Genomic DNA, 25482 nt, shown 5'->3' with positions numbered 1-25482 from the left:
TTCTTCCTCGGTGTTTGGAGGTTACAGGAAAAGAGAAGTGCAAAAGTTGTTAAATGAAGTAAAGACAGTGACAGCTTTCATCAATAACCACATATGGATTGTAAATCTCATGAAAAAATATTCTGAAGGTAGAGAGGAATTGTTCATCCTAGCATTACTTTGCAAATCAGTTCTTGCAACTTTAAGTGATGCAAAGTAATTAAGAATTATGCTTAACTTTGAAGAATTAGAAGATCTAAATTTGGGAAAGTGAAAAATGAACTAGCATTTGAGACACGAAAAATTGCTACGGATAGTGAATTCTAGAATAAGGCTACTGATACACTAAAAGTATTTGAGCCTAAAAAGTAAAAGTTTTGAGGTTGGTCAATGACAACGAAAAGCCAACAATGAGTTTCATATATGAAGCCATTAATTCATTTAATTGATCTAAAACTCCAGTAAAATTATCATTATCATTCTAAATACAATGATATACTAGACAAGTGCTAGAGATGATCATGCTTTCTGATCGTCATTCCGCAAGTACATCAATATAATGTATATAGTTTCATTTTTCTCATTGTTAGAGATATAATTAGGAGATTTGATTGATTGTAATCATGTATCAAATACAGGCTGTAAAGAGATAAACAAATCATGTGATTTCTTTGATCGTGGGCAAAATAATTTGGCCCAATTATTGTATCATCTCTTATTTATATTGAAGGAAACCTCCCTCCAAAAATATATCTGAGAGGAGAAGAAATGTCATCAGTGTGGATGTAGGCCTAATGGCTGAACCACGATAAATCTCTGTGTTCTTTATTTTTTACATGGTATCAAGAGCGGGTTAAAATCCTTCCCAGAATTTTTTTTTTTCTGTGTTTTAAAAAGAAAAAAGAGAGAGAACATTTTTCAAAAACAAACAAAAAACCCTTCCCCTGTAACCATATTTTCCCATTCTCGGTTTCTTATCACCGCCCCACAAAAAGGTTCCCTCTCCCCTGTTACTTGAATTTTAATTTTTTGTTTCTTCCTTTTCGATTTTTAATCTCCAAGTCAAGCCGTCTTGCGAGAGAAAGGCAGCGGATTTTAAATTACCGTCATCGCCTGTTCATTGCCATCTTCAAGTGCGTGCTGTCGTCGATCACAATCCCACTGTCACGCCATCTTCTTGTCGGCAGCCGCCCGTGTGCTGCTTTTCTCTATTGCACCTGTTCATGGTTGTCTCTGCCATGGTGTGTTGTTCCTTGTACTTGTGATCTGTCAATGCTTGTGTTGATTGTACCAGCAGATCTTGAACCGAGTTTTATGTGAAAAGTTTGTTGTTTGACGAGGATCAACATTTACCAGGTTCCTATTTTATTTGGATCTTATTTTTTTCTTTGGTGGTTTATTTTTCTGGTCTGTGTTTGGTTTCATGGCTGCTTCCGACAAGACCAGTACTACTGATGCCGGACGACTCACTGTCATCCTTCTTAATGGCCGGAATTATATGCCATGGAAGCGCGCTGTCACAGTTGCACTTGGCGGACGATCTAAAGAATCTCACCTGACTGATCGAGCTCCAACCAAGACAGATGCCTCCTACACAGTTTGGAAAGCATCCGACAATCAAGTACTAACTTGGTTGTTCAACTCAATGGAGCCTGACGTTTATGAACTCTTTGCATATTCTGATACTGCCAAGGATCTGTGGGAGTCGGTGGCACAACACTTCGGGCATGCACACAACTAGAGGTGGCAAAGTGGGCGGCCCGCCCCGCTCCGCCCCACCCCGCCATCAACCCACCAAAAAATGAGTCAGCCCGCCCCGCCCCGCTTTTGAAAGTGGGCTGAAAAACTCAGCCCGCCCCGCCCCGTTCGGCGGGTTGGGCGGGTTTGCCCGCCAGCCCGAACCTATTTTACACTGACCCGTCTCGGCCCGCCAATGCCCGCCGTCAACCCGCCAAAAAATGAGCCCGCCCCGCCCCGTTTGGCGGGTTGGCCCGCCGAGCCGAGCCCGTTTTGCCGGCTCTACACACAACGCCTCTCGCATTTATGAGCTCCAACAAGAAATCCACACGACCCACCAGCTTCCTTCCCAGTCGTTCACTGAATACCTTGGCCAATTAAAGAGAAAATGGGATGAGCTTCGACAGTATCGTCCCACAGCAGCGGTAGGGACTGACTATGTAACCCGAGAAGAGCAAGATCGGGTATTTACTCTCCTTGCTGGCATCCGACCAGAATATGATTCTCTCAATCGTCAAATTTTAATGACATCTCCTTTTCCTTCCTTCACATCTGTTTGCAAGATCATTCATCAAGAAGAGACACGTTGTCGTGCCATGAATCCGATGTCCCCCGCTACCAGTGATCGCATTGACCATTCTCCACACCACTTGCCTTCTCGGGAGATTCTGTTACCCAATGCAGGTACTTTCTCTTCCTCTGCTTCTATTTCTACGCCTATATGTCATATGGGACATTCAGGTCCTAAAGGGAGAGGGAAAGGGCGTGGTAGCAACAGATACCACTGTGATCACTGCAACAAAGATGGTCACTCCCGTGAACGATGCTGGCTATTGCACCCACACCTAAAAAAGGAGCGCATAATTGGTGCGAATAGTACTATATCACAATCACCTTCAGTGGAATTACCTGGCAATCTCCAATCTACATTGGGAAAACTTGTTGTTCATCTACAGGAATACCTTAACCTTGGCACCACTGGAAAACCTTCAGATGCTAGTCACTTTGTCCATGGTGGTATGTCCTCTGCATTTACTAGTTATTTTCCTCGATCCTTTATTATTGATTCAGGTGCTACAGAGCATATGTGCCATGATTCCTCCTTATTACATGATATATCTGATACTGATCGCATTGCTCCTATAACTGTTGCAAATGGAAATAAAGTCCCGGTTATAGGTTTGGGAAAAATTAATCTATTTGACAAACGATCAGATACTCTATTTGTTCCATCTTTATCTGCTAATTTACTATCAGATGCCAAACTTACGCAAGATCTGCATTGCAATGTTATATTTTCTGCAAAAAAAAGGTGATATTTCAGGATGCGCGCACCGGGAGGAAGATTGGTGAAAGTCCTTGTCAGAATGGTCTCTACGTACTTCCCACGTCAACCTTGGGCCTTTCAGTTGCTTTTATGGAGGGGGAATCCCAACTATGGCACTGGTGCATGGGTCACCCCTCTGATAAGATTTTGAATCATGTTGATTCTAAATTTATCCTTGATTCCAGCACTTGTGATACATGTCGTTTTTCTAAAGTTCATAGATTGCCCTTTGGTAGTAGTGATCATGTTTCTTCTACTAGTTTTGAACTTGTTCACTCTGATGTATGGGGCCTGCCCCAGTTGACTCTTGTGATGATTTTCGATGGTTTATTACTTTTATTGATGACAAATCTCGTTGCACGTGGCTTTACTTATTGCGCTCCAAGTCTGACGTGTGTGATATTTTTCAGGAATTTTATCAAATGATTAAAAATCAATTTGGGGTGAGCATTAAAATTTTGCGTAGTGACAACGGTACCGAATATGTTAATCATTCCATGCAGACATTTCTTAAATCCGTGGGAATTGTTCATCAATTATCCTGTGTCGGTACCCCTCAGCAAAATGGCATGTCGGAGAGAAAGAATCGACATCTGCTAGAGGTCACTCGATCCTTGCTTTTTCATGGCAATATTCCCTCTAATTTTTGGTCCTACGCAGTACTCACAAGTTGTTACCTCATCAATCGCACACCCAGTAAACTACTTCGGTACAAATCTCCATTGACAGTACTCTATGGTCGAGATATTAATCTCTCTCATCTACGAGTCTTTGGTTGTGTGTGCTTTGTTCACCTACAAAATACCCATAAACTCGAGCCTCGTGCCACTAAGTGCATTTTCTTAGGGTACTCGCCTATCAAAAAGGGCTACAAGTGTTATGATTTTGTCGCCAGGAAGTTATATATTTCTCGCGATGTTTATTTCGATGAAAGGTTCATGTACTTCTCTTCCAGGGACAAAAATCAGGGGGAGATTGGAATCGTAAGTCAACTTGATTTTTCTCCCAAACCAACTTCTTGTGAAATAACAGATATAGTTGATGCAGTATCACCAATAAATATGGCACCAAACGTCGTCCCACCTATAAATGTGGTATCAGATGAAGCACCACTAGCAGATATTGTACCAGATGTAGCACCACCCCTTCTTGATTTTCCTGAAGCCGAGATATCCACCTCTAATCCACCAGTAATGCAAGATCAACCCATGCGTAGGTCAACCAGAACCATCAGACCATCAACTAAATTGAAGGACTATGTCTCTACGGTTGTCACTTACCCTATTCAAGATTATGTTTTCCTTGACCACGTTTCTAATTGACATAAGGCATTCCTGACTGCCATTGACAAACATCATGAACCTGCCACCTTTGAAGAAGCAAAGCTAATTCTAGAATGGCAAGCTGCTATGAACGATGAACTAGTTGCTCTCGATAAAAACCTCACTTGGGAAATTGTTTCTCTTCCCAGAGGAAAACATACTGTTGGTTGCAGGTGGACTTATAAAATCAAATATCAAAGTGATGGGTCCATTGAGCGACACAAAGCTCGGCTTGTCGCTAAAAGGTACACTCAGACTTATGGTGTAGATTACACAGAGACCTTTGCACCAGTAGCAAAAATGAACACTGTGAGGGTCCTTATGTCAGTTGCCGTCAATCACGGTTGGCCACTCTTCCAAATGGATGTTAAAAATGCCTTCTTGCATGGAGAACTTGAAGAGGAGGTCTACATGGATCTACCTCCAGGTCACCTTGAATCTCAACCTGGTAAGGTGTGCAAACTAAAGCGAGCAATATATGGCCTAAAGCAATCTCCTCGCGCCTGGTATGGAAAGTTGAGCAAAGCACTCACTGCTTTTGGGTTCTTCAGAAGTAAGTCAGATTATACCTTATTTATCAAACATTGGGCTGAAAATACTATTGTGGTCCTTATTTATGTAGATGATATAGTTATTTCCGGGAATAATATGATCGAGATAGATAAATTGAAGAAACATCTCAATATGACATTTGACATTAAAGACCTGGGGCATTTAAAGTATTTCCTCGGTATTGAAATTGTTGAATCTAATAAAGGCTTATTCATCTCACAAAGGAAATATGTATTGAATCTCTTGAAGGAGACCGGTAAGTTGGCATCCAAACCGGTTGATACTCCTATGTAATACAAAGGGAAGTTTGAAAATGACTCCACTCCTATATTTGACCCAAGACAATTTCAGAGACTTATTGGCAAGTTAATCTATCTCACCATAATCAGACCAGATATCTCTTATCCGGTGAGCTATGTTAGTCAATTCCTACACAAACCAACACAAGATCACATGAATTTAGCATATCGGATACTTAATTACTTGAAGTCATGTCCAGGAAAAGGTATATGGTTAAAAAAGAACAACCACACTGATATTATTGGGTATGCTGATGTTGATTGGGCTGGTAGCCCTTATGACAGACGATCCACGTCTGGTTTCTGCACCTTTGTGGGAGGCAACCTTGTTACCTGGAAAAGTAAAAAACAGAGTGTAGTAGCTCGTTCCAGTGCAGAAGCTGAATATCGTGCTATGGCCTCAACCACCAGTGAGCTTATTTGGCTCAAAGATCTCCTGTTCGACCTCACCTTGAAGAAAATGGAGTTACCTATTAAGTTGTACTGCGATAACCAAGCAGCTATTCATATTGCATCCAATCCTGTGTTTCACGAGAGAACTAAACACATTGAAGTGGATTGTCATTTTGTTCGAGAAAAAGTTCAAGTAAAGATAATTGAGACACCTTATATCCGAAGTGAAGATCAACTTGCGAACATGTTCACAAAAGCTCTTCCTAAGAACTCCTTTCAAAACATCATTACCAAGTTAGGCTTGATTGACATCTTCGCCTCAACTTGGAGGGGGAGTGTTAGAGATATAAGAGGAGATAAATTAGGGGATTTGATTGATTGTAATCATGTATCAAATACAGCCTGTAAAGAGGGAAACAAATCATGTGATTTCTTTGATTGTGGGCAAAATAATTTGGCCCAATTATTGTATCACCCATTATTTATATTGAAGAAAACCTCCCTCCAGAAATATATCTGGGAGGGGGAGAAATGTCATCAGTGTGGATGTAGGCCTAATGGCTGAACCACGATAAATCTCTGTGTTCTTTATTTTTTACACTCATATAATTTACTTTCATAATTTTATGCACAATAATTGATTAACTTCTTTTTAGTTTATTTTCTTAATCGGCAATTTAATATAGAATTAACTATGAGACTGATGGTTATTAAGAAACATTTGAGGGAACCAGTATAATTATAAAATTGGAAAGAAACATGAATGATCAAATTAAAGCTTTGAATCAGGTTATTTATAATATTTATATGTTAATCTTACAAATTATAATTTGGTATTACATATTTATGTGTTTAACATACTATATTATATAATTGATGGTTTTTAATAAAGGCGTAGTAAGAAAGGGGTTAGGGTAGACGATAGTCCCTTATAAAGTTCATATAAATATTTATCTTAAATCTCATTTAGATTTAAGAGAAAGGTAATGTAACATAAATTTAATATTCTTAAACTCAGCCTCTTAACTTTTGTCATTTTTTGTAGGGTTAGGTTTTCAAAAAAGAAGAGAGGGAGAAGAAGATCGAGTTAGAGAGAGAAACAAAAGGAGAATTGTCCAACAATTTCTATCTTTTCTTTTGTTTGTTCTTTTCTGTATATATTCTCTATGTGCAAATAACAACCGAAGTTAATTGCAATACACAAATTAATAAATGAGCTCAGCCCATTAAGAAATCAGTAAATCGTTTGGGCCTCAAAATACTCCTCTTGGGCTTGATGTCTCTGGTGACTCCAGGAGCTGGGCCTTGTTGTCTATTTGGTTCACTACAACCCTCTCTCCTTGAGACACAACACGTCCTCGATGTTTGATGGTTGGGTGGGACCAATCAGAGAGTTTGGAGCAAGGGAACACAAATTGACATCAGGGTCGTTGGATGAAGATGGAGCCAGAAGAATATGCTGCACAGCTGGAAGACACTTTGGTGGGATAAGTGAAGGGTTAGGTGGGTAATAACTGAGGGTAGGTGAGCCACTTATGTGATTGGATGGGATGGTGTGAGTTGTGTCGTGTGGAGTGATCAGCCCTTTTTCCTTGGGGAATAGAGTTAGGAGAAGAGGTATCAGGAGAGTCCGTGTGAGAGGGGGCTGAAACAGCGGTAGGTTTAAGGTTCCGGTGGGGTGAAAAATCATAACTTTGAGCCGTCGGTTTGCCATCTGTGGAGTTCATAACAACAAATTCATCCTCCCAGGTATAATCCTCCAGCGGTAAGCCCTCCCATTGAACCAAAACCCGGGGAATCTCCTGCCCTTGTCGCCAGATGGCGCGATTTCCCACTACTGCCTGAGGAAAATATGTGGGGGTCCCTCCGAAGCTGGAAGTGGTGTTGGCTGATGGGGTAGCTTGAAATCGGCATGAAAGGGTCGTAAAAGGGAGACGTGAAACACATTGTGTATGCAAGACGTCTCCGGCAGCTGAAGACGGTGGGCGACTTGGCCAATCCTCTCAAGGATCTGATATGGACAATAAAATCGTTGTGCTAGCTTCTGCGACGAATGCCGAGCCACAGATAGTTGCCGATGAGGTTGTAAACGCAACAAAACCCATTCACCTACTGTAAAAACTTTCCCTTTGCGCTTTGTATCTGCGTATGCCTTCATCGTGATTTGTGATTTGAACAGTTTGTCTCTCACGGTACCTACGATGTGCTCTCTGGTGGACAAGCCAGCATCGATGGCATCCACAGTGGACGACCCGATGGTATAGGCTAGCAAGTTAGGAGGTTTGCGGCCAAAGGTGATTTCAAAGGGAGTCAATCCTGTAGAACGATTGAACGCTGTATTGAAATGAAACTCAGCCAAACTCAGGTATTTTGACCAAAGTTTTGGGTGATTGTGAATGAATGCCCTAAGATATTGTTGAATGCATATGTTGACTCGCTCAGTTTGCCCATCTGTTTGTGGGTGATACAATGTGCTGTAATGCAGGGATGTGCCTTGAAGTTGAAATAAAGTTTTCCAGAAAGTACTCAAGAATAGGGGATCTCGATCAGAAATTATAGTACGAGGAAAACCATGCAACTTACCCACGGACTCCCAGAAGATTTTGGCAATATGAGTTGCGGTGTAGTTTCGGGTTAAGGCAGTAAAATATCCCCCTTTCGAGAATCTGTCAACCACCACAAAGATGGCAGTAAAGCCATTGGATTGGGGTAGGTGAGTGATAAAATCCATGGACAAATCAGTCCATAAGGAATCGGGTGGGGTTATGGGTTGTAGGAGGCCGTAAGGTAAATGGTTTTGGGGTTTAATTTTCTGGCAAATCGAGCAATGCTTCACAAATTCCTTAATGTATGATTTGATTCCTTTCCAGGTGAAGGAGCAGGTGATGCGTTGAAAAATGGCATTGAAACCATAATGGTCACCTTGAGGGGACGAGTGCAAATCCTGGAGCAGCCGAGGAATCAAACTTGACCCCACAGGCAGATAAATTTGGTTATTGCATAGAACCAATGTGCCCTGTATTTTCCACGTAGGCCAGGAGTTAGGGTCCTTTTGTAACTCTTGTATAATCTGGGTAGCATGTACATCCTTCTGTAACTCCATGTGTATAATGTCTGAATAATGTGAAGTAGGTCCGGAAATAACAGATAAATGGGAACATGGGGAAACTGATGTCACTTCAGGCTGTCTAGAGAAGGCATCGGCCACAACGTTGGTTTTCCCCGATTTATACTGGATTGTAAAATTGAACCCCAATAATTTGGCCAAAAAAAGTTGCTGTTCCGGGGTTTGCACCACCTGAGACATGAGGTGGTGTAAACTGCGATGATCAATCCGGATGACGAACTGGGAGCCCAGTAAGTACTGGCGCCACTTAGTAATGGCAGCTGAAATAACGAACATTTCCCTGACATAAGTAGATTTGTTGCGCATTGTGGGAGATAACTTTTTGCTAAAAAATGCTATGGGTGATTGTGCTGGAGAAGAACAGCGCCCACACCAATTCCTGAAGCGTCCGTTTCCACAATAAAAAGGGTAGAAAAATCTGGGAGAGCCAGAATAGGAGCATGTGTCAAAAGAGTCTTCAGCTTCTGGAAAGACTCATTTGCCGCTGTGGACCAATTGAAACCAAGTTTGCTTAATAAGTCTGATAAAGGAGCCGCCACCAAAGCATAATTTTTAATGAAACGCCTATAGTAGCCTGATAGGCCCAAAAAGGATCTGATATGTGTTTGAGAGGTGGGGACTGGCCAATCTGTCACTTCCTGGATTTTCTGTGAGTCAGGGGCAACCCTATTGCCTGAGATAATATGTCCAAGGAAATGATTGGACGATACAGCAAAAGAGCATTTAGACATCTTTGCGTATAATGAATGATTTCGTAGCCTTTGTAGAACTTGTAATAAATGATGAATATGGTCCTGTAAATTTGCACTATACACCAATATATCATCAAAGAAAATAACTACAAAACGACGAAGAAAATCCAAAAAAACCTCATTCATAGTGGCCTGAAAGGTGGAGGGTGCATTAGAGAGGCCAAACGGCATCACTACAAACTCATAGTGGCCTTGGTGTGTTCTAAACATCGTCTTATGGATATCGGTAGGATCCATGAGAATCTGATGATAACCAGAACGTAAATCTAGTTTAGAAAAAAATTTAGCACCATGTAGCTCATCTAATAACTCGTCAATTGTGGGTATAGGAAATTTGTCTTTAATGATCACTGCATTTAAAGCCCTGTAATCTACACAAAAACGCCATGTTCCATCCTTTTTCTTGACCAATAAAATCGGAGAACTAAAAGAGGATTGACTGGCCCTAATCAGTCCATCTCCCAACATTTCCCTTACCAAGCGTTCAATCTCATTTTTTTGGAAATGGGGGTATCGGTATGGTCGCACCTAAATGGGTTTAGTACCTGGTTGAAGTAAAATTTTATGGTTGTAGGTGCGGTTAGGTGTGCTTGCATGCATGGCCTGTCCCAAGCCAGGATAAAGGAGGAGGGTTGGCGTCAGGTGTTGCGAACCGGCCGTAAAAAACAGCTATATTTTTATGTGATGAACCTATATGATTTTCGTTGGGGCGTACCCTTCATAGCGACGTGTTGCATCGGGCCCCGGGTGTAGCGAAAAATGGGCTAGGGTCCTTGCCACAAGGCAAAGCGCTGCATCGGGCCCGGGGTGTAGTGAAAAGTGGGCTAGGGTCCTTGCCCCAAGGCAAGGCGCCAGGTCTTCACCCGGATTTGGTGATAAGTATGCCAGGGTCCCAACACGCAGATGGGCGAGCGTGGCGGGCAAGCACTGCCCAGGGGTTAAGGATGAGATTGGGAAGCTGGAACATAGGAACCTTAACGGGTAAATTGAGGGAGTTGACAGATGTTTTTGCTAGAAGGAAAATGAATATTGTTTGCTTGCAAGAAACTAAGTGGGCTGGAGAAAAGGCCAAGGAAGTGGATGGGACTGTTTCAAGTTATGGTACACAGGTACTAACAAGAGTCGAAATGGTGTTGGAATTATGATCGATAAAAGTTTCAGAGATAAAGTTGTGGACGTCAAAAGGAAAGGCGACAGGATTATTCTGGTTAGGCTTGTTGTGGGTGATTTAATCCTGAATATCCTCAGTGTGTATGCACTCCAAGTTGGATTGAAACCAACTGATAAAAGCCAATTTTGGGAAGATTTGGAGGAGATTTTGAGGGAAATACCTCGAGAGGAGAAGATTTTCTTAGGAGGAGATCTAAATGGTCATGTTGGTAAAAGCAATGGAGGTTTTGATCGAATCCATGGAGGTTTTGGCTATGGGACCAGAAACGAGACTGGAGAAGATATCTTGAATGTTGCACTAGCCTACGATTTGATGTTAGTGAACACCTTTTTTCAAAAAAAGGAGTCACACATAATCACTTATCATAGTGGCCAAAATCGTAGTCAGATTGATTTCTTTCTGGCTAGAAGAGAAGATAGAACTTCTTGTGTCGATTGTCAGGTCTACCCTGGAGAGTGTGTCGCTACGCAACATAAGCTGGTAGTCTTGGATGTTCGGTTCAACAAAGTACTTACAATGAAGAAGAGGGCTCACAACCCAAGGATAAGGTGGTGGAAGCTTAAGGAGGGAATAGAGAGAGAGTTCAATGAAAGAATGTTGGAGGAAGGACCTTGGGAGTTTGATGGAGGAGTAAATGCTATATGGAATGAGATGGCTAAGTGTATTCAAAATTTGGGAAGGAGGGTGTTGGGAGAAAGCAAAGGAAATGGATTACATACAAAGGAAACATGGTGGTGGAATGGAGAGGTGCAAGAGGCAATTAAACATAAGAAGGAGTGCTTTAGATATGTGCATAAAAGTCCCAGTGAAGAAAACTTCCAAAAGTTTAGATTGGCGAGAAAAAATGCAAAGAAAGCTATGCGAGAAGCTAGAGGTAAGGTTTTCGACGAGTTGTATAAAAATCTTGGGAGCAAGGATGGTGAAAGAGGTATTTATAAACATGCAAAGATAAGGGATAAGAAAAGTAAAGACCTCACCCAAGTTAGATGCATCAAGGATGAAAATCAAAAACTTCTGGTGAGAGATAAAGATGTAAATGAAATATGGTTGAACTACTTCAACAAGTTGTTTAATGGGGATGGAGATACAAGCGAGGTGGACTTGGAGGACGCGTATGATGATATGAATAGAAGATTTGTTCGCAGAATTAATACACATGAAGTTAAGGAGGCTTTAAAGAGGATGAAGACTAATACAGCATTGGGGCCTGATGGTGTCCCTATTGAAGTGTGGAGAGGCCTGGGGGAGTTGGCAATAAAATGGTTGACCAATCTTTTCAATAAGATTCTCCAGACAAATAAGATGCCTGATGCATGGAGGAAAAGTATGATTGTGCCTATCTACAAAAACAAGGGAGATATACAGAATTGTTCAAACTATAGGGGCATTAAGCTAATGAGCCATACTATGAAGTTGTGGGAGAGGGTTATTGAACATCGCTTGAGGAGAGATACCAAGGTTTCTGTAAATCAATTTGGATTTATGCCAGGAAGATGTACCATGGAAGCCATTTTCTTGATGCGACAACTAATGGAAAGATACCGAGAAAAGAAGAAGGACTTGCATATGGTGTTCATAGACCTTGAGAAAACATACGATAGGGTTCCAAAGAATGTTTTATGGTGGGTTTTGGAGAAGAAAAAGGTTCCATCAAAATATGTAAAGGCAATCAAGGATATGTATGATGGAGCTACTACATGTGTAAAAGCTTGTAACAGAACATCAAGTTATTTTCCTATCGCGGTAGGTGTACACCAAGGGTCGGTTCTAAGTCTTTATCTCTTTGCCTTAGTTATGGATGAACTAACAAAAGATATTCAAGAGGAAGTGCCATGGTGTATGCTTTTTGCAGACGATATTGTGCTTATTGATGAGAGCAAGGAGGGTGTTAATAGAAAACTTGAATTGTGGAGAAGCACATTGGAATCCAAAGGATTCACATTAAGTCGAAGCAAGACTGAGTATCTGAAGTGTGAGTTTTTTCTGGTACGAGATGGGGACCAAGAGCCCGTGCATTTAAGTGGTTAAGAGGTACCCAAAAAAGATGTTTTTAAATACTTGGGCTCCATATTACAAAAAGGTGGAGAGATTGATGAGGATGTAAATCACAGAATCACAGCAGGGTGGATGAAATGGCGCAGTGCATCTGGGTTTTTGTGTGACCGCAAAATCCCTCTTAAGTTAAAAGGAAAATTCTATAAAACGGCGGTAAGACCGGCAATGCTATATGGCACGGAATGCTGGCCAGCACATAGGCAACATGAGCATAAGATGGGAGTCGCAGAGATGAGGGTGTTAAGGTGGATGTGTGGTTACACAAGGATGGATAAGATAAGAAATGAAGATATTCGACGAAAGGTCTACCAGTAGACGAGAAGATGAGAGAACATAGATTGAGGTGGTTTGGGCACGTGATGAGAAGGCGGATGCTCCTGTAAGAACAGAAGTTTGTTACCAAGAACTCAACACAAAAAGAGGCAGAGGTAGGCCGAAACTTACTTGGGGGAAGGTGGTAAAACAAGATTTAATGGAGTGGGATATAGATTGGCGGACGGTTTGTCTTAGAACGGAATGGAGAAAAGCTATAAATATGGTGGAGGGTTAGACCAGTTGTTATTCCTATGTTCCAGATGGTCCTTTTTAGTCTTTTTCCCCTTCATCTCCCTCACTTCTTCTTGTCCCTTTCTTTTTTACTTTTATTTTATTTATATATACATATCTATATACATATATATTTTATTTTATTTTATTTTTATTTTTGTTTTTTCAACTGTTTTGTATCTTTCATGTGGGTTCATCTACCACCGACCCCAATTAATTTGGGATAAAGGTGATGTTGATGTTGATGTTGATGTTGAGGTGCGGTTAGGTGAGAGTGCAGGGGGTGGAATGAAAACCTCAGTGAAGTCATGTAGTAACTGTTGAATGGATGGATCAGAAGTGTGGTTGGCATTGGGCGGAATGGGTTTGTGAGATGCAAGGTCACGGTTGTCAGTCACAGTAGTTGTGAAACACATATGGCAAGAAAAAACTGAGTCAAGGGCCACCAGGCGATGCAATTGGGCTGGAGATATGGCTTCTGGTCCAAAGAAATAGCACCTTGTAATAGGATGGGTGAGTTGTCATGCATGAAGGACATAGTGAGTTGTTGATAATCTGTGAGAATGGGACCCAATATTGCCAACCATTGTACCCCCAATACCATGTCAGCCCCTTTTAAGTCAATCACAAATAAATCAACTGAGAAATGTGCTGTTTGTAATAATAATGGAACTGCTGAACACTTAGCGGAACAGAATAAAGTGTCACAATTACCCACTTGCACAGTAAAAGGGGGAATGGCTTGGAGAATTAAACAGAGGAAAGTAGCCATTCTTGGTGTAATGAAATTATGTGTGCTGCCCCCATCAATTAGTACTTGAAGGGAATGACCAGAAATAGTTCCTTGCAAACGAAATGACCGAGAATTGTGGTGGCCAAAGAGAGCATTATAACTAATTTCTGGAAGTGAGAGCGGTGGCTCCTGTGGATCCATGGCGAGATTGCCACTGTCATCAGCGTCAGTGGTCACAGAGTCTATTTCGTTACCTTCCAAATACAGCCGGCTTATTTTTACATTTGTGGCCGAATGTGTATTTCTCGTCACAAGTGAAACAAATGCTTTTATCCCTCTTAGCTTGAATTTCAGCAGGGCTCAGGCGTCGAATGGGTATGGCTGCATGTGGTGATTGTGGAAAGGATGAAGGGAGTGGTATGGGGTGAACGAAAGATCCATGGTTTTGAAGGTCATTCCAAATTAATTTGATCTTCATAAACCTGAGCCAAAGCAAACGCTTGATGAACATCAATTGGGCGATGAGGGATAATAGAACTACGGATACGAGGTTTGAGTCCAGAAATAAACATGCTCTTAGTGAGTGCAGGGGTTAGACCAGGGACGCGACTGGACAAGTGTTCAAAGGATACCTGATAGTCTTGTACCGTAGAAGTTTGTTGAAGCTTGGAAAGAAGGGAAGTTGGGTCCTCAAACTCAGTAGGACCGAAACGCTGGTGAATGGCCAGAACAAAAGTGTTCCATGTGGTAATGAGTCTGTCCCGTGACATCCCTTGAAACCAACTCGCAATAGGATCCTCCAAATGGAAGGAAGCTAAGAGGAGTTTATCGAGTTCCAAGGTTTGGTAAAACTGAAAAGATCTTTCCACTCCAAATAGCCAACGATTCAGATTACCAAAAGAGAATCGTGGTAGATCCAAGCGAGGGGAGCGTCCTCCTGGACCAGGTCCCAGAATCCCTTGTTGACGTCCCTGCTGATGGACGAGGCCAGTGTTGGATTGTTGCTAAAACTGTCGTTCCAGATCTGCTCGCATATCTTCCAAACGCTCATTCTATTGAACCTCGATAGCGTTGAAGCGGCGATAATGAGCCACCTCCCAAGCGGTAAATTGTTGAGTCGTTGTGGTTTCAGCAGCGTGGAGTCTGTTCTCCGCAGCTTGGAGTTGCTGGCAGAGCTCGGTGAGTTGGTTTTGCATGTCCCTCATCCTAGTGAGGTCAGCCATGGGAGGAGAGGTAACAATGAAAGCACCAGATTGTAGGGTTAGGTTTTCAGAAAAGAAGAGAGGAAGAAGAAGATCGAGTTAGAGAGAGAAACAAGAGGAGAATTGTCCAACAATTTCTATCTTTTCTTTTGTTTGTTCTTTTTAGTATATATTATCCATGTGCAAATAACAACTGAAGTTAATTGCAATACACAAATTAATAAATTAGCTCAACCCATTAAGAAATCAGTAAATCGTTTGGGCCTCAAAATACTCCTCTTGGGCTTGATGTCTCTGGTGACTCCAGGAGCTGGGCCTTGTTGTCTATTTGGGTTCACTACATTTTTCCTTATATATATGGAAAAAAAAATGATTGAATATTAATCCATTATTATGTTACACTCCCTGAGATGTATACATTTTGTTTCCTTCGCCTCGCCTCCATAACAAAACTTTTGGGCTGTGCCATTGGTTTTTAGAGAAAAATTTCACACTGCAATTATCATAATTCACATCGCAGTAGCTACAAACCTGCAATTGCGAAGACTATAACCACAATTCAAAACCATAGTTGGGTGTTGATAATTTCTTGAAAGATAACTGATCAAGTGATATTTTTAGAAGTAATCTCATACATCTAAAAACTAACTAACTAAATGGACTTGGGGACAAGTTATTGAACTGAATATAAATCATCTACAATAGTTATTGATGGAACTGAATATAAATGGACCTGGGGACAAGTTATTGATCATGTGAACTTGGAAAAATCATCTACAATAGTTAAGAAATATATATCTCCATTTATTGATGGAACCGAGAATGGTCCCCATATATTAGTGTGAATCAATGCAAATGCCTTCTGTGAAACACTGTTACTAGTATGATAAGGGAGCTGGCGTTGTTTGATGTAACTAATTTCTTATGTATCTAAAAACTAGAATGGTCCCCAAATAAATGAATTAAAATGAACTTAGTCATACATTATATACTCAGCTGAAATACAAGCTGAAGGGAAAGATCTAACTAACTAAAAACTAACAGATTAACTTAAATAACAAACTCTTACACGTCAGCATAAAGGCCACGTGGCTATGTACACATATAGCTAATACAAAAGTACAGATAACATCCCCCCTCAAGTTGGATGGTGAATGTTCACCAATCCTAACTTGCCAATAAGAGCTTTGAAAGGACCTGGGGACAAGTTATTAGTGAAGGAATCTGCAAGTTGAGTTGAAGAACTAACAGGGAGTAGATGAATCTGCAAGTTGAGCACGATGAATATCTTCAATGAGGTCTCCAATTCTGAAGACATCAGTTTGAGAAAATCGTTCATTGAGATCATTCCAGACCTCATGTGCCTTGTCTATCCACATGATCGACTTAGAAATGGATGGCTCTATTGAACGATGTATCCAAGATAGTACCATATGCTGCGAAGGTTGAGTCGTTGCTTTCTGGAATCTTGAAAGTTCCATCAACGAAAGTGATTTTGTTTTTAGATCACAACGTCATTTTCATGGATCGTTGCCAAGAATGAAAATTCTTGCCGTTGAGAGGTGGAGATACAAGAATCAGAGAAGGATTCTCACTAGAGTGCAGGTGCAGAGGATTGGATGGGTTCGTAAGGTAATCTGGAAGGGAACCTTGGTTCGTCATTCTTCAAAGAAACTTCAAGAAAATAAATGGAGAAAAAGAAAAATAGAGGAAAAATTGACGAAAAATGAAAGACGATACCAGAGCTCTGTTACCATATCAGAACCCAGAGAACTCAAGAACACGTGAGAGAAAATCATGATATGAGAAATAAACTTTCTGGTATATTTAACTGAATGAATTAAAATGAACTTAATCATACATTATATACTCAGCCGAAATACAAGCTGAAGGGAAAGATCTAACTAACTAAAAACTAACAGATTAACTTAAATAATAAACTCTTACACGTCAGCATAAAGGCCATGTGGCTATGTACACATATAGCTAATACAAAAATACAGATACAGTAATCTCATACATCTCCAATCAAGATGAATTCTAGAAAGAAAAATAAAGGGGCAATAAGGTCAATTTCCTAGGATGAGTCAATAGCCAATCATGACCCAGAGAGGGGAGGGAATACTCGGGAAGGAGAAAATTTGGCGGTTGTTAACACAATGGGTGCAATGGATGATTTGCAACAGCTTGAGAAGCAACATGTGCAACATATGGTTTAAATAGAGAAATTGTGATTTGGTGATGACAGGTAACAAAGTATCATGCAACTAAAATAAAGTAAATTATTAGCCAACCAATTGATCAGATAAATGTAAATTTAGTTGGAATCTTTTCATGCTACGCAACGGTGATTAATTAAATAATCACTAAATTTAAGGTTAGGTCTTTTACCACTTTCCTACAATACTGTAATTAATTTTGTCTTAATTACGCTGGTCAAGAGATCAATAAATACGCCAATTGAAATTACATACAAGATTTACGTGAAAAATCAAATTGAAAAAAATATAGGCAAGATCATAGAAGATGCGATAAAAATTACACTCACTCTTTAAAATACAAGTAGAGAACAATACAACTATCTCTTATATGAAGAAAATATATTTCACTCAAAATAACACTCAAAATACTAGTTTTTCTCTAAATTGTGGGATGGTGGAAACTATTAGCTAGCACCCTATTTTTTATTTTTTTATTTTTCGGTAACAAGAAAGCATCCAATTTATAGGCATAGGTGCTGCAAAATTTGGATAAACAATGTTTTCTCCAACTTAATAAAGTTGAGCCTCATATCAATATTCAATAGTACTTAGCACGTGCATCAAATGCTTAAAAGCCACCAAAATTTAATTTAAACATGTCACAGCTCAAGTCAACTGAGATATCCGGGAGATTACCTGAAACTATTGGAAGAAATCCATGGGCCTCTTGAATTGTTGAGAACCCATTTTTTTTCTTTTAAATCTTTAAGAGAGCGAACCTAAAACAGTGATAAAATTACTATCGTGAAGAAAAATTTACGAACACCGAAATAAACACTTTACAAATATGCTTGCCTGTTATATTGTTTCCTGCCATTTACTCTGGATTTAAAACAAGTTCTATAACTCCATTTCCACAATATATATAAACTTGTCCTTAACTTTATCCCCCAATTTTTTCTCTGAGACCTAGCATAATTGTGCTGGTTCTGAGGAAACACTTTGGTAGGCAACTGTAAGCATCCATCCCCTTTTCTTGTTTAGCAGGACAGTCCGTTCAAGTTGCTAGTAATGCAATATAACTGCTCAGTAAGTTGTGATCAGAACGTCTCCACGTCCTTACTGATAAGTTTTTATGTAGTTTCTCATTTTGTTTTTAGTACATAAGGTGGCCAGTTAGCCCAGGAAGCAAAAAAGAAAACTAAGAGTAGAACGTGGAGGACCCACAAACTTGGAGCCTCGGAACAAGTGGACCCAGATTCTTACGAAATTAACAACAAAACTCTTAGATCCAGATGTGTACACATTAGAGAATAGAAGAGTAAACAAGTCTAATTGCAACAACAGTAAAGCACTACTTGGAAAGAATCAGAAGCCCTTCTTTTTACCCAAGTAGTAGGAGAGAAATAGCTAAAAAAAAAAAAAACCAAAAATCGATGTCTCTTGTCCAACACCTAGAAAATAACAAATTCACATTCATAAACTCATTTATGCACAGTAAAATACAGCATCATGACATGGCCATAGTCATGCATAGCCAATTAATTATTCAACCCCACCAAGCATCATGACCAATCCTGAAAAGAAGGGTATTGAAAATGGAGAGAACAAACTACTGTCCAAGAGTATAAACCCAGCATCACTACCATCTGTGTTAGTGCCAACTCCTGAAGGGCCCATACCACTGCCAATCCCTCCCAATACTCCAGGTGTTGTACTGTATGGAGAGGAACTAGTGCCAGTGGAACCTGGTGTGGTTGTCACGGGGGTTGTACTAGTGCCTGCAGTGCTGTTTAGGAAAAGGAAACAATAGTCAAAATAGACCTAGTGAGAAACTATTTATGACAAGGAAAGAATAACCATATTTTTGGCTTTTTGACCAATATAATGCAAAAACAAATATTTCACTGGTTTAATTCTTTTGATAAACTATTTACCAATCTAATACGAGTGAAAGAGTGTGCACGTATAAATCACGCATCACTTCCATACATGACTTGTGCTAAAATTAGGGCAATGCAAGACATGCATCTTCGTAATGCTTGTTCAAGTCGTGCATATCCACTATGAGCTTGACAAACGCATTTTGGGTTTTGCACAAGTTGCGCATGGGATGATGCTCGACACACTCTATGGGCGTTTAGATTGATAAATAGTTTGCCAAAAATATTAAACGGATAATATATCTCTGATTTTGCATTACATGGGTCAAAAAGCCCATATTTTTGCATATGTCCATTACATTTTGTTCCTCCTTTGATATTTTTACCAAATATTCCTTTTTGTAATTCCCTTAAGAACTAAAGGGAGTGTATTGGATTAGAATTTTAAAAGATTGTTTTAAGATAAAAAATCTAATAGATTTTAAAAGACTATTTAGAATCGTAGTGACCTTAAAGACTTTTTGTACAATCAAAATTTTATAAGATTGAATTTTAAAGTATTTTAATAGAATTTATAAGATTTGAAAAGATAATATTGATTTATAAGATTTTTAAAAATCATATGAATTTTTAAAAGAGTCAATAAAAAAAATAAAAAAAAATGCAATGATATTAATAAAAAAGTAAAACCTAATATAATTTTCTCAATCAGTAATTTGATGTAACTTGACGTCCTACTAAACAACAGCTCTCCACATATCTATACTAGCCCTCCCCTTCTTGTTCCTGCTCTTGGATTTGACCAATGAGTTAGAAATTATCTTCTTTATTTGGTATCAGAGCTATGCATATATGATTATAAGACCCACAATCTTTTTATTTATTAAAATAATTCAAAATTTGCATATAGTACCTAAGTTCATGATAAAATTTTGTTTAGAATTTTTTGCTATTGATCTTGGAAACTAGAGATTTTTGCTTTACTTGATGAAAGTTTTCTAACCATATATCATATGCATGTTTTCTTTGAGTATTCTAAGAAAATTTTCAATCTGAATTTCTAGGTTTTATTAGATGAAAGTTAGAAAATTTCTCAAATTATTTTCAATCGATAAATTGAAACTTTAATTGCTTTGGGGCTTTTGAAAAAAAAGTTTTTAGCGATCTATTGACACAACAAATGTTTGAAATCATTTTTCGTAGCGAAGGAATTTCGTTCATGAATGTATTGTTACGAAACATGAATTCATATTATGAAAGTTTCAATCTTTCTTTGAATCGATCTCGCTTCATTAATGTAAAACGAAAATTGGTTTGGAAGATTTTGTTCCCCCTATTATTTTCTCACTGTTTTATCTTGTTTTTTAATACAACAATCACATCTTTTTGTGTCAAGAAAAATTGCGACCCATAGCTTGAAAAATCATTTTCTAAATTTCCAAAAGCTCTAAAAAATGGTTCAAAAATGTTATTTTTTAGATGGATTATATTAGAATCTTGTTTGGTTGTTGTGTAATGAAAATCGCTAAAAAATCTACTATTTTTGAGCTTTGACAAAACTCCCATGGCGAAACCCGATTTTGAGTTAGTCAACTCGCCAAACGAAGAAGAAGCATAGAGAAATCTCAAGAAATCGTAGGGATTAAAGTGAGATTGCGAAAGAGGCATCCTAATTATACTTCTCACTAAAAATCCTCACGAAATCCACATCAATACAAAATCCACTAAAATCATCAAATTTTTAAATACCACAAGATTATTTTTTCTTTGTTTAAAATCCTGATTGAATACACTGGATTTGGACGGACAGACTCTAAAATAATCTTTTAAAATCCTAATCGAATACCACCTCACTTTTTTCAATCCTTTGAAATCTTAATTGAATATTAATGGATTTTTTTATTCAAAAAATAATCCATTAAAATCCTTTAAAATCTCAATCCAATACACCCTTCACTTCTGGACGAACTCTAACCTCAAAGTGGCATCGTTTTGAATAAACATGACCATTTAAGGAGTAGGCATTTTCATTCCCACGAGAAGAATGTAACTTGTATTCAGTAATTGTCATTGGATATTTCAATCATAATGGAAATTAAAAACCTAAAGTTCATCGAGAAGTTTTTATGCACAGGAATTCACTTTAGTTCAAAGAATGCAATGCAACATTAATATGCCAATGACAATAGAAACTTTCCCCAATAAGATTAATATGAGAATACAAGTATATATTAGAGGAGAAACTAATTAATTCAAATATGTTTACATGAATAAATATTTTGTTAACTCTTCTTTGTGTATTCTAAAGAAAACTGCTGTAATCTTTGAATTTTATTTTGTATTCATGGAAAAGCAACGATTTTTGCCATCGTCATTTTGTTGTTAAAAATTAGCACGTATACACATAACATAACAGGTGCTGATCAATGGGAAAGGGGAAGAACACGAAAGGGTGGAACACAGATCAAACCAACATCTGAACCATACCTATGTGCCACAAAAGTGAAACACATAGCTGGCAAAGAGGGTTTGAAGTTATTTGAAAAATTTATTTGAATTTCAAATGAAAATTTGACGGACGTACTGTATACCCGGAAAAAATAATAATTAATATATTTGTTTGAAAATATGCTCTCTCTTTTTCTCTCAGCTTAAAGGAAAATGATGAAATTATGAAATTGGGTTAAAAAACTATACAGAAGGCCATTAAGAAGAGAAACAAACAAGGAATTAATTGGCTTAATAAAAAACTTCTAACAAAACAAATCTCTCGTGGTAAAAAGGATAGTGCTCCCATGTGTAGGCCAAGACTGGTCAAAGAACCCTCAAGAAAATCTGGACTTTTCCAAAGTTATTATTGGCTTATATCTCGAAGCATCATCCAACTAGCTTTCTATTAAAGTTTTATCATCAAATATCATACACACAGAAAAGTTACTGTTTCATGACCCATGAATCATGTATTATAAAAGGTGACGGGTACAGACGCACAGTACTCCACCCCCCTCACCAAAATCCCAAACCTTTCTTTCCACATTTTATGACTTTGTATACATCTCATGACTTTGTTACCACTTCCCAGCATAGCAAAAAATATATATATATATAAGGTGAGTGAGGATATTCTATCTATCAAAAATTCTTACTATTAACTTAGTACCCATCACATCACCATTGGATCAAAGAGAAAGAATATTAAAAAAAAAATTGAAAAGAGAGAAATATTAATCTAATGGTGATTAGATAGATAGTAAGTTATTAATGAAAAATTTTGACAGTGAGAATATTCCTCATCGTATAAGATAAGAAAAGTTCAATTGGGACAAAATTGTCTTTTCATAAGAAGAGTGACTTTTATCAACAAGATTCAACCTCTTACTACATCATGGGATCCCAAATTATTGCAGCGTACTATGGCGACGTTAAAACACAATGACACCACCACTATGCTATTAATATTATCACCAATAAATGGACAATGAGTCGGCCACATCATCATGCACTTTCATTATTGGTCAAATGAGAAAAAGAGATTCGCGAGGCCAAAGGTAGGTTAGAGAGTGACAAAGAAGACAATCAAAGAATTGAAAATTTATTTTTCCCAATATAAGGAGGGAAGGGACTCATCTTAAAAAAAATAAAAATAAAAAGTAATGCTGCAAAAACGTTTGAATAAAAGAATTACACATATCTGTTATATATTTTCATTTATTAAGTGTTATTTTAACCCAAAAAATAAATAAATTAGGGATTCAGAACAAATAAAGCAAATCAGAACTGAAATTTCATTCTGACCAATAAAAGGATGAAATAATTTAAATCTATTCAATGCTCCCAACCCCCATTATGAGAAAAGTAAAGCCACAAGCCACTATGTATCAAAAAAAAAAAAGCCACTAGCCACTACACTAATATGTACCAACTTCCCAAGAAAGGGTTTATAAACTAGACCACATATCCATATAAAACATAAAGCAAAAGTAAATAAAAGAATCACAATCCAAGCTAAAAAAGGCAACAGAAGATGAAGATCAAGAGGGTTTCAAAATCCATACCTGGCGCTTGCAGGGTAGGAACAACCTGCAGTGCCTGTTCATCAAAAAAGAGAAAATGGCAAGAAAAAACAAATCAGCAATCTGCTTTTTCCTAATTTAAATTTTTTTAAGTACATTTTTCCCTTGTTTTTATGAATACATTGAAAAACAAAGGAGGAAAGGAGTGGGGTTGAGAATTTACTGGGATTTGATGCAGTAACTATGGCTGTTCCTGCAAAGTCACAAGACCCTGGCGCTTGACCCTTCCTTTGGAAATAGCTGTTAACGGCATAGTTGCAGTGAGCTCTAAGAGTGTTGGGTTGAAAACAAAGACCATTTTGTCGAAGAGGGTTACAGTCAGCACCAGCTCCACAAGCATAGTCTAAGGTCTTTTGCAGGATTGTATCACTTCCATCCTTGCAAACGCACCAAGAAGCACCTATCACATCCCACAAAAAGATTAAGCTAATTAATATATATATATATATATATATAGAGAGAGAGAGAGAGAGAGTTACCGTATCGTTCTAATTTTGTTTAGTTAAGAGATTATTAATGGATATAGTGATCAATAACCCATAATGAGTATAAGGCTTCTTATTATTACCCGGTATAGATTAAGAGATAAGAAATAAAGATTACATCTTTGGATAAAGAAAGGGGAGAGAAAGAAATTAAGATAAATTTATTTACACTAGCAAAGCCAGAGACGTGTATAAATCATAATTGAATGCAACTTCACATAGAAAGGAAGAAATGTGAAATGACACACTCTTTGCAGATGATTGATACATAACTCTAGCTAAATACCAAGCAACAATAAAAATCACATCTTTGACAGTTTTTTTCTTTTTGGGCAAAGAAGAAGGACAGAGAGATCAAACAAAAAGAAGGAAGATATCAACCCATGTTTAAAATGATACTTTGCAGCTCAGCTTCAGTTAAAAGAAGATAAAACGTAAAGTTAAAATGCATACTTGAATAGCCGATGAACGCGAAAAGAACCACTGTAAGAGCAAGAGTTGCCATGTTACTTGGAAGAGACAGCAATGGTGTGTGTGTGTGTGAGAGAGAGAGAGAGAGAGAATGGTGGGTGCGTGACAATGTGAGATTAGTTGATGAGAGTGGCGAAGACAAAATAAATAAAGAAGTGATATGATTGACGTAAAGTTGTGTAAATGGTGGTACAATATTTGGCCCGGCCTGTGAGTGCTTTTTTTGGTACTCTTGCATCTTTATTATAGATACGGCTACTAGTTATTATGCTCGGGTTCTTTCCCTTTTATCAAGGAAGGAAATATTTTCATAGGGACTCGCGAAAGCTTAACAGAACAGTGTGTGGCCTGAGAGAAGTGAACTTAACCTGTTACAGTGCGTCGCTGTGTTATCTTAATTACGATCTTTTTGTCATGCCATGGGTCTGGTCTGGCATTCACATCCAGTGTGACAACTGACAAGGAGGTGAAAACAAATGTTTATTATTATTATTTTTTAAACCTTTCCGTTTACGATCTGTCAAGGTATGACTTTGGCATTCGCCATCTTCAGACAAGTAGGCTGTTTAAAAAATTGCTTTACATTGCTTTACAGGTAAAAAAAAAATTAATTTATTACTTTTTTAATAAAAAATTACGAATAAGTAGTCGTTTTGTAAAATATTATAAATCTATAGCATCCAAACACGTTTACATGGGGCTTGTTCTCATGGAGAGAGACACGCCATGTTGTTAGTATTTGGGTGTCCTAGAGACAATCTTATGATTAAATAAAGACAGAGATGTAAACTTTTTTAATATTGCCGCAAATAAATAAAAGCACTCTTTATCTTGTTTCATAATTATATCTCGATATTAATATTAATATATTATGAATAACTTGATAAACCCCGTGGAATAAAATAGGTATCTCTTGAGTATCTGTGATGAGATCACAATCATGAGGATTCAAGAATACCGGATGTTTATTCCTAATTTTATGTTCCTAGTCTAGAGATACTGAGAATGGGGTCAGTAATCTCGGGTAAGACTAGCACGACTTATCTATTTGTATATGGATACAAGGTATAGACCTCGTGTGCTACAGATATGGAGATGTCTTAGCTAAAGTCGTGGGTGGACCTATAAGGGTATAACTCGCACTGAACGGACCCACAAAGAGACTCTATAAGGA

At 38.4% G+C, this 25482-nt stretch overlaps 1 protein-coding gene across 1 annotated transcript; it reads right to left on the bottom strand.

The window, feature by feature from the left end:
- Window positions 1–18729: 18729 nt before the first annotated feature.
- Window positions 18730–24404, bottom strand: LOC133296945 (PLASMODESMATA CALLOSE-BINDING PROTEIN 3-like). The gene is made up of 4 exons (XM_061495990.1): window positions 24291–24404; window positions 23516–23752; window positions 23335–23368; window positions 18730–19185 (listed from the first exon to the last, which is right to left on the bottom strand). Exons 1-4 carry the CDS (start codon window positions 24340–24342, stop codon window positions 18942–18944), a joined length of 567 nt encoding a protein of 188 aa, XP_061351974.1. The 5' UTR covers window positions 24343–24404; the 3' UTR covers window positions 18730–18941.
- Window positions 24405–25482: the final 1078 nt, after the last annotated feature.

This window comes from Gastrolobium bilobum, unplaced genomic scaffold (genome assembly GCF_033153095.1).
Source record: "Gastrolobium bilobum isolate Gb01-03AN ecotype WA unplaced genomic scaffold, APGP_CSIRO_Gbil_v1 utg20024, whole genome shotgun sequence".
Lineage (NCBI taxonomy): Eukaryota > Viridiplantae > Streptophyta > Magnoliopsida > Fabales > Fabaceae > Gastrolobium > Gastrolobium bilobum.
This window is presented reverse-complemented; position numbering and strand designations above follow the sequence as displayed.

Bases quoted from the DNA above. Each gene is read 5' to 3' on its own strand.
- LOC133296945 (XM_061495990.1), bottom strand. From the start codon at position 24,342: ATGGCAACTCTTGCTCTTACAGTGGTTCTTTTCGCGTTCATCGGCTAT. The intron at 23,753-24,290 runs GTATGCATTTTA...GGGATGTGATAG, and splicing joins CGCGTTCATCGGCTATTCAA to GTGCTTCTTGGTGCGTTTGC. The intron at 19,186-23,334 runs GTATGGATTTTG...TTTCCTAAACAG, and splicing joins TCCTACCCTGCAAGCGCCAG to CACTGCAGGCACTAGTACAA.